Raw genomic sequence first — 10,000 nt, 5'->3', positions numbered from 1 at the left:
GAGGTAGGTTACTGAAAGCAGTGAAGAGTTTTTACGAGGATAGTGAGGCTCAAGTTAGAGTACATAGGAAAGAGGGAAATTATTTCCCAGTAAAAGTAGGCCTTAGACAAGGATGTGTGATGTCACCGTGGTTGTTTAATATATTTATAGATGGGGTTGTAAGAGAAGTAAATGCGAGGGTCTTGACAAGAGGCGTGGAGTTAAAAGATAAAGAATCACACATAAAGTGGGAGTTGTCGCAGTTGCACTTTGCTGATGACACTCTGCTCTTGGGAGATTCTGAAGAGAAGTTGCAGAGATTGGTGGATGAATTTGGTAGGGTGTGCAAAAGAAGAAAATTAAAAGTGAATACAGGAAAGAGTAAGGTTATGAGGATAACAAAAATATTAGGTGATGAAAGATTGGATATCAGATTGGAGGGAGAGAGTATAGAGGAGGTGAATGTATTCAGATATTTGGAAGTGGACGTGTCAGCGGATGGGTCTATGAAGGATGAGGTGAATCATAGAATTGATGAGGGGAAAAGGGTGAGTGGTGCACTTAGGAGTCTGTGGAGACAAAGAACTTTGTCCTTGGAGGCAAAGAGGGGAATGTATGAGAGTATAGTTTTACCAACGCTCTTAAATGGGTGTGAAGCGTGGGTGATGAATGTTGCAGCGAGGAGAAGGCTGGAGGCAGTGGAGATGTCATGTCTGAGGGCAATGTGTGGTGTGAATATAATGCAGAGAATTCGTAGTTTGGAAGTTAGGAGGAGGTGCGGGATTACCAAAACTGTTGTCCAGAGGGCTGAGGAAGGGTTGTTGAGGTGGTTCGGACATGTAGAGAGAATGGAGCGAAACAGAGTGACTTCAAGAGTGTATCAGTCTGTAGTGGAAGGAAGGCGGGGTAGGGGTCGGCCTAGGAAAGGTTGGAGGGAGGGGGTAAAGGAGGTTTTGTGTGCGAGGGGCTTGGACTTCCAGCAGGCATGCGTGAGCGTGTTTGATAGGAGTGAATGGAGACAAATGGTTTTTAATACTTGACGTGCTGTTGGAGTGTGAGCAAAGTAACATTTATGAAGGGGTTCAGGGAAACCGGCAGGCCGGACTTGAGTCCTGGAGATGGGAAGTACAGTGCCTGCACTCTGAAGGAGGGGTGTTAATGTTGCAGTTTAAAAACTGTAGTGTAAAGCACCCTTCTGGCAAGACAGTGATGGAGTGAATGATGGTGAAAGTTTTTCCTTTTCGGGCCACCCTGCCTTGGTGGGAATCGGCCAGTGTGATAATAATATATATGTATATATATATATATATATATATATATATATATATATATATATATATATAATATATATATATATATATATATATATATAATATATATATATATATATATATATATATATATATATATATATATATATATATATATATATATATATATATATATATATTTTATTATCACACTGGCCGATTCCCACCAAGGCAGGGTGGCCCGAAAAAGAAAAACTTGGTGAAAGTTTTTCTTTTTCGGGCCACCCTGCCTTGGTGGGAATCGGCCAGTGTGATAATAAAATATATATATATATATATATATATATATATATATATATTTTATCACACTGGCCGATTCCCACCAAGGCAGGGTGGCCCGAAAAGGAAAAACTTTCACCATCATTCACTCCATCACTGTCTTGCCAGAAGGGTGCTTTACACTACAGTTTTTAAACTGCAACATTAACACCCCTCCTTCAGAGTGCAGGCACTGTACTTCCCATCTCCAGGACTCAAGTCCGGCCTGCCGGTTTCCCTGAACCCCTTCATAAATGTTACTTTGCTCACACTCCAACAGCACGTCAAGTATTAAAAACCGTTTGTCTCCATTCACTCCTATCAAACACGCTCACGCATGCCTGCTGGAAGTCCAAGCCCCTCGCACACAAAACCTCCTTTACCCCCTCCCTCCAACCTTTCCTAGGCCGACCCCTACCCCGCCTTCCTTCCACTACAGACTGATACACTCTTGAAGTCACTCTGTTTCGCTCCATTCTCTCTACATGTCCGAACCACCTCAACAACCCTTCCTCAGCCCTCTGGACAACAGTTTTGGTAATCCCGCACCTCCTCCTAACTTCCAAAACTACGAATTCTCTGCATTATATTCACACCACACATTGCCCTCAGACATGACATCTCCACTGCCTCCAGCCTTCTCCTCGCTGCAACATTCATCACCCATGCTTCACACCCATATAAGAGTGTTGGTAAAACTATACTCTCATACATTCCCCTCTTTGCCTCCAAGGACTAAGTTCTTTGTCTCCACAGACTCCTAAGTGCACCACTCACTCTTTTTCCCTCATCAATTCTATGATTCACCTCATCTTTCATAGACCCATCCGCTGACACGTCCACTCCCAAATATCTGAATACGTTCACCTCCTCCATACTCTCTCCCTCCAATCTGATATTCAATCTTTCCTCACCTAATCTTTTTGTTATCCTCATAACCTTACTCTTTCCTGTATTCACCTTTAATTTTCTTCTTTTGCACACCCTACCAAATTCATCCACCAATCTCTGCAACTTCTCTTCAGAATCTCCCAAGAGTACAGTGTCATAAGCAAAGAGCAGCTGTGACAACTCCCACTTTGTGTGTGATTCTTTATCTTTTAACTCCACGCCTCTTGCCAAGACCCTCGCATTTACTTCTCTTACAACCCCATCTATAAATATATTAAACAACCACGGTGATAGTGAGGCTCAAGTTAGAGTATGTAGGAAAGAGGGAATTTTTTTCCCAGTAAAAGTAGGCCTTAGACAAGGATGTGTGATGTCACCGTGGTTGTTTAATATATATATATATATATATATATATATATATATATATATATATATATATATATATATATATAATATATAAATATATGTATATGTATATATGTATAAATATATAAATATATATATATATATATATATATATATATATATATATGTATATATGTGTATATATATATATATTATATATATATATATACACACACACACACTGGCTCCCTTCCCTTCGAGCTATTGTGTGACTAGTTAAAGATCGATGACCGAAACGTCGACACAAGTTCGTCCTATGTGCGGGTTATCTGTGTATTGTGACTTATTCTTTACGCGCATTTGGCAAACAATTTCACCATGATGACACATAAAAATCTTTCGCAACGTCTGCGTATATTGCGTCTGTATTTTGCTTGTCTTCTAGCGCATCAAAAGCCATTTCATAGCGATTTAGTAGTTATGAGAGGGAAAGAGTAGGTGATGTTGAGGCAAATTACAAGGGGAGGGGAAGAGGTGATTGTTTTGGTAAGGGTAGGTTACTGCGGGTGGAGTGCTCAGGGAGGAGTGTGGGAGACTCCTGTGGGAGGTGGTGGTGGTGCTACAGCTGATGGTTCTAAACTTTAAGGGTCTGTTCTGGCTGCAAGTTCTCCTGTTCCTCCTTCTCTAGTATGTTACACAACCCGCACATAGGAGAGAGAGAGAGAGAAGCTTACGACGACGTTTCGGTCCTACTTGGACCATTTACAAATTCGTCGTAAGCTCCTCTCTGTTTGCGGGTTATTTGTGTATTGTTCCAGTCACGGTATTGTGCCGTTTTGTTCCAGTGTTGTATCCTCCATCTGCTTTCTTTCTCTTTCTAACCTTAAATGGCGGATCCTTGTTTATATAGACTTATATTGACTCCAGCCCCTCGGCCACTACTGCTTCCCCCACCAAAATTCTTGACCGGGTCCCGTCTCCTGTCCATCTCCCAAGATTATTATGATGAAATAGAAGCGCTAAACCTACAAGGTTCATACAGCGCATATGTGAACTGGAGTGTTATGTGTGGAATGGATTGCTATGTGTGAACTGGAATGTTTATGTGAACTGGAGTAGTAAGTGTGGGTTTGTAATATTAGTGCAAATGGGCTCGTGGGTTGTTGTAGAGGTATGTATTTTTTTTGTAATGGTATGACTGTGGTTGTGTGCGGGTGAGTGGAAACTTGTAAGTTGGTGGTGGTAAGGGAGTGATGCGAGTAGGTTCTAGCATCGACCAATAGTCTTACTACAGTGAATGGCAGTGATGGGTGTTCTGTGATGGCAGTAGCATGGTGTTTGCTGAACACTAATGGTAGGAAAATTCTTAGCATTTCTTGTGGGTCAAGGGAAAAAAATAAGGTAAAAGACTCTTACTCGGGGAAAACAAGAAAAATGGTGATATATCTCTTCGACAGGTGGAACTAGGCTGTTCCAGCCTCTGTAGGCCTGCCTACGGTTGGATAGTAGGTCTAATGTAATGCTTCCCTCGCGTGGCTGCCCTTTCCTTTATTGTGTCGCCTATTTAAAAAAAAAAAAAGTCGGCTGAAGGTAAATGTGCCGCGGGTACATGAGCTCTCGTCACCCACAGAGTAAATGGCGTCATACATCATCCACTGGTTCAACGGTCTGCTCGAAAACTACCTCTTAGTCCTCATCTCTCGAGCTCGTTCAGAGACGCATCCAGACAGCCTTTTTTTTTTTTTTAGTACAGAATTTCGTTTCACATGTAGGAAAACTCCGACAAAAACATGAACTCTGCGATAAGTTTAAAATTTACCTGCACCTCTGGCAACACGACATTCAGTAACTTTTTCAAGTCACCTTCATAGGCACCATCAGTCCAAATTCTTAACAACAAATACCATTTTCTTACTTCACTATCACATTTAAAAACTTTCGTTAATTACTTTCACTTCAAGCACACGCTATACTACTGCTTATTAAAAAAAAAACTTGAACGAGTCTAATGTAACAGAGAAAATGCCAAAAATGTGGAGGATATGTTGTGTGTCCTACTCGGCCGCTGTGTGTGTGTAGCTAGCTGCCTGCGTACATTGTTGTGTTATCTAGCTACAGAGGCTGAGCTTTGTTCGTCTCACTTGTCAGGGATAAAATATGCTCGTGGTGTCAGTAATTTGTTTTTATGTATATATATTTTTTTTTTAAATTTTCAGTAGTTGAAAATTTGCTCGCAAGTTATTCCATTGGTCAGCCACTTTAGGAAGAAAAATTTCCCAGTATCCCTCCGGCTTTAATTTCTTCTCTATTTACAACTGTGGCTTCTTGTTATCCCTGTTGCTGGTATGAAAAAAGTGTGTGTGTGTGTGTGTGTGTGTGTGTGTGTGTGTGTGTGTGTGTGTGTGTTTTGGCGCTTGCATGATTGTTACAATGTTTATAGAAGGTATCGACCAATATTTCCGTTTACAGAGCAGTATTACATAAGATCATTGTTAATTAATCATGGCCTGGAGATCACAGAGTGAAGGGGTTTGTTAGCCACACTGGTGACGGAGGAGAGAGTCTGACACCGTAACATTGAGTGTGTTAGCCACGACTGTATCACGTGGGCTATAATACCAGCCTGAGGGAAGTGAGCGGCTGCCACAGGAACAAGGAGTGAGGGTGGGTGGTGATGGCTAGGAGGGTGAAGGCTGTGAGGTGAGTGTCAGTGGTGACCATGACCTCACGGGAGACATGAAGGCCTTCGTCAAACTCAAACACCTGCCTCCCTCCGTGGACGTCACCTAGCAGGTGTTCCTTTGCACCACCTCTGTGTGTTTCTAACACTGTGTGTGTGTATTCTTGAAAACTTGTGGCGCGAAGGAAAGGTCTTAAGAAAAGGTCTCAAACATTAAGGTAGTGGGTGATATTTTTTAGTGTTTATGCCGCTTGTAGTTGATAAGGAAGGCTATAGTTAGCACTGACGTACTATTGTTTGTGTATTATGGGAAATGAAGGCGGAAAGATCACAAGTTATGACGACCTATACATTGAAAACTCGCCAAGACGAGCCAGCAGCCTCCCGGAGGAGCCAGGAACCTCCCTGGACTCCCGCATCCGCAGGCTCAACGCCCGCCGCAGCACTAGTATTATCCTGGGCCGGAGGAGAGCTAGGGAGGCTCTCCACAACCACCTCCGCCGCCACGACGACTCCAGCGACGACAGCGGCGGGTTTCGCACTGACTTCAGCGAGGCTGACTTCACCTCGCCTGAAAAACCCAAGCTTAAGAGCATCTTGAAGACTCGCAGGCGGCGTAGTGGCTGGGCCGACGCCACTGACGCTAAGTTTGGGTCACACTTGTCAGTTAACTCCACCTCAGTAGATGACTTCTTTCACACCATCGTGAGGAGTGACAGCGCGGAGAGTCTTGATATTGGCGGCCCAGTAGGTGGTGTGTCTCCGCCTACCCACGGTACACAAGAGTCCCCTTTAACAACCGACCTTCCGTCTGGGAACGAGTCTCCAGAACCAACTTCGGCCGCAGATAAATGTGTCGCGGGTACATCAGCTCTCAAGTCACCTACCCGCAGAGTGAATGGCGTCGTACATCATCCATTGGTTCAACATTCCGCTTTAAAACTACCTCCTAGTCCTCCTCCTCGCTCTAGCTCGTTCAGAGAATCATCCAGACAGCCTACTCAGCCCTCCCTGCAGCCTCGCCTGCCCCCGCCTGTACCAATCAGGTCAGCCAGTTCATCCATACTGCAAGTGGATGTTCATCATCTTCAGCGCGAGAAGATCGCGTCTGGAGTAGATGAAATTGCACCTCTAGGGTCGGGCGCTAGCTCGTCTGTCACGCCTGCAGTCAGTGGTTGGGGCAAGAGGCGGTCATTTAGTGTGGTGGAGAATGAGGATCAGTTGGTGGTTGAGAGTGTAGCTAGTGGAGCAGCGGCGTCTGAGGCCTCACGCACTGACAACATAACCTGGGTGACTCCCATCACGCCTGACTCACGACCTCCCGGAACCTCCTACACCTCTCTCACTAATATTGATACCTTCGTGTCTTCCCCAACGTTAGAAATGCAAAACACGGGAGAAGGTTTTCGCAGCAGCCGCCTTGTGGCCAGCCCACCCACACCACCGGCTGCCACAGCCCACAGGAATCCAGCTAGACCACAGTTCAGGAAGTCATCAGACATCGCAAACCTCTATCTTTATGGAGCCAGAGGTTATAGGACTCAGGGGGAGAGATTCTCCAACGTTTCCACTTCCTCAGATTCAGTAGTTCAAGAAGCGGAAACGTCTCGGAGCATTCCTAGAAGATATTTACGCACTCCTGTGCCCTTCGCCAGAAGAGTTCTGACAGGCAAAGTGCAGAAGCTTGCCAAGCGCTTTGAAAGAAGCATCGCCTCTGGGAGCAGTCAGGTAGAGTGTCGAGACTCTAGCGAGGACGATGATTCAGACACCACCAGCGCCCGCCTCAGGAAGCTCTTCAGGCAACACCTGCAGGAGAGGTCGTCTGTGAGGTCTGGGTTACGTTACACGACGGCGTTTGAGGGCGGCAGCGAGGTCCACCAACACCGCTCCCTTCCACCAGCACCACCACCACCACTTCCCGCAGATCACCTCCACACCTCACAGGTACAGTAATCACATGCCTCCATATCTACTTCAAGGCTTCGCTTTCTACTCTAGTTATTAGTTTTCTCTGAAGTGAGGTGAGTGCCGTCAGTCAGCGTATAGCTCTCTGAAGTTTTCCTAAAATTGCACTGCCAAAATTACGACTGACCCAATAGCTTATTTTACTTCAATTTTAATTAGCATAAATCTATTTGGATTTGGACCAAATACCGAATAGGTAAAACTGGTCACTTAGCAAGAACTCATTTAAAATTAAGCCCTTTCTAAAAATTTCTCTTATACGTTTAAAGATATATATTTTTATGTTAATGTAAAAAATAATAATTTTTGTATCAAAAGAACCTTAGAAAACTTACCTAACCTTATTATAATAAGCACAATTTAATTTAACTTAATCCAACTAAATATATTTTAGGAAAGTTTACAATAAACAAAAAAACACAATGAATTTTTTTTAGCTAGGTTCAGAATTATTTTTGCGAAATTGTTGCATACACAATTTTTTGCTTACCTTATTCGGCAAGAAGAGCTTGTTATTTAAGCCAAAATCGCAAGTTTTACCTATTCGGCATATATATATATATATATATATATATATATATATATATATATATATATATATATATATATATATATATAAATAATAGTCATTTAGGGTGTTGCTATTGGTGGCCCACATAGCCATTACAGTCTAGTTTGTTTGGCACTTTGTGTAGGTAGTGGTCCCTTAGACCCCTTCACTTGTTGCTGCAGTATTTGTGACATCTGGTAGCATGTTGAAGTGAATGGAGCCACGGATAATGTGAAGTGTTGCGTGTATGGTTTTCTTCACAACTAGCCCGCACTTTGCGGGGGAAACGTCAGACTACGTTGTAGTTTCTCCTGAATCATTATGAAGTTACGTTCCAGAACTGACAGTCAAGTTTTCTTAGGTTTCCTCTGCAGAGTGTTGGTACTTGTAAATTTTTTCACGTCTCTTTGAAGAGGATATCAACATGGTGAATGCTGCATCAGGCCTATGCGTGGCTCTGCATAGACACGATGATTTACAATTTCATGTGAGTAATCTATTTTGAAAACGTTCTAATCTATTTGTTTAAAAGAGTCTACTTGGCTGATTTTCCCACTCACTACACCATAGTTGTCAGTATTTCTTGAAGCCTCCAAGCCCGGGGAGAAATGTCGAGTCCAAGGGAAAGAATTTTGGTCGGAGGAGGAATTGGGAGAGGGATATGTACCTTCACAAATCTCCCTTGGATGCGATGTAGAATATAGTTTTCTGTTCTTGAAAACCGTGCCAAGCATTGTCTGCTACCCTCTGGTGACCGTCAGGTTAACTAGGCTCAGCTAATACCTCTCTCATGTCTGGTGTGCCGAGAGGTAAATAGTCCAGTGTTTTCTTATTTCTTTAGATTTTATGCAGTTTCAGTAATTTGCACCATGCTTATGTGTTCGGCATTATGCGATCTATAAGTTGGTTTAATGTTATTAGCCTGTCACAGCATTTAAAGTTGATAAATTGATAGTATCTAAGGTGTGTGTGTGTGCGCGCGCGCGTGTACACATGTACATGTGCTATACTACCTTAGTACAAGAGTCTTTGGTAAACATAGGCTAGTAGATGTACATATTATTTTTCAGAGTTGTAGGTGATTTTATGAATATTATGGTAGCCTCCGATACTTCTACATATCTCGTGTCCACATACAGCTTGTTGTGTACCTCTAAATTGTATGGTTGTGATAGGTGATCAGATGTATAATAGTGCATATAATTTATTCCGTCATGATTCAAGGATGGGACGCATTTGGACGAGTCTGAGATCACCAAGTAATGTGACGTGGGACGTTGAGAAGCACTGCTCTAAGCGATCACCAGGAACTTGACTGGTCGGAGATTGGGCCGTGATTAACAGGTGGAGGATTGAACCTTCATCACTTCTGTTTAGACCTATATTGTTTTAACACTTTCTCGAAATTCAGAAAAAAAGGCAGTGATGGAAGTGGGTGATTGACAGTAAGATGATCAGGTTGTGATGATTTCATGAGTGTGGCGTGCGGGGTGCAAATAGCAATAGCCTAGATGATCAGCTCCTCGCCAGATAAGGCTGGCCATAGAGTAGAACTCACCCCAAAAGCATTGTGCAGTGATATCATTACTAAATAAAGACTTGCACGAATAACGTTTTTATTTTGGTGTAGTTCAACCTATTGACATTTATTTATACAGCAGGTCGTCGTATTTGTTAGTGCGCACCAGACTTTTATTGCGACGACGTTTTGTAGTTTTCATAGAGCGAAACGTCCCAATAACAAAAACTTCCACGTGTCTTTTATTCGGTATTGAAGGCGGTAGGACATTTCTTTCCATGATATATGATAGTTGTAGCCGCTGTGTGTGTGTGTGTGTGTGTGTGTGTGTGTGTGTGTGTGTGTGTGTGTGTGTGTGATGGCGTGTTGGGTCAAGTTAACTAGGCGGCCTCGGGCGCCAGGGAGAGAGAGCCACATTACCAATACCATCCTGTTTGTTTCTCACCTCCACTCGCTCCTCGTCTCCAGAGCACCATCGAACACTCGTCAGATCAACCATCACC

At 43.2% G+C, this 10,000-nt stretch overlaps 1 protein-coding gene across 5 annotated transcripts in view; it reads left to right on the top strand.

Annotated features, from left to right (window-relative positions):
- LOC128704241 (rootletin) overlaps positions 1-10,000 on the top strand; it is a 504,072-nt gene that overhangs the window by 111,642 nt on the left and 382,430 nt on the right. For 2 of the 5 annotated variants that reach the window (XM_070102944.1, XM_070102943.1), the window contains exon 1: positions 5,287-7,407. The exons of 2 other annotated variants lie outside the window; for them this stretch is intronic. In XM_070102944.1, coding sequence (XP_069959045.1) covers positions 5,770-7,407 — 1,638 coding nt within the window. In that variant the 5' untranslated portion in view covers positions 5,287-5,769. Of the gene's footprint in view, positions 1-5,285; positions 7,408-10,000 lie in introns of those variants that run through there. One more of the 5 variants, XM_070102942.1, reaches the window with a different exon arrangement.

Source organism: Cherax quadricarinatus, chromosome 84, assembly GCF_038502225.1.
Source record: "Cherax quadricarinatus isolate ZL_2023a chromosome 84, ASM3850222v1, whole genome shotgun sequence".
NCBI lineage: Eukaryota > Metazoa > Arthropoda > Malacostraca > Decapoda > Parastacidae > Cherax > Cherax quadricarinatus.
This window is presented reverse-complemented; position numbering and strand designations above follow the sequence as displayed.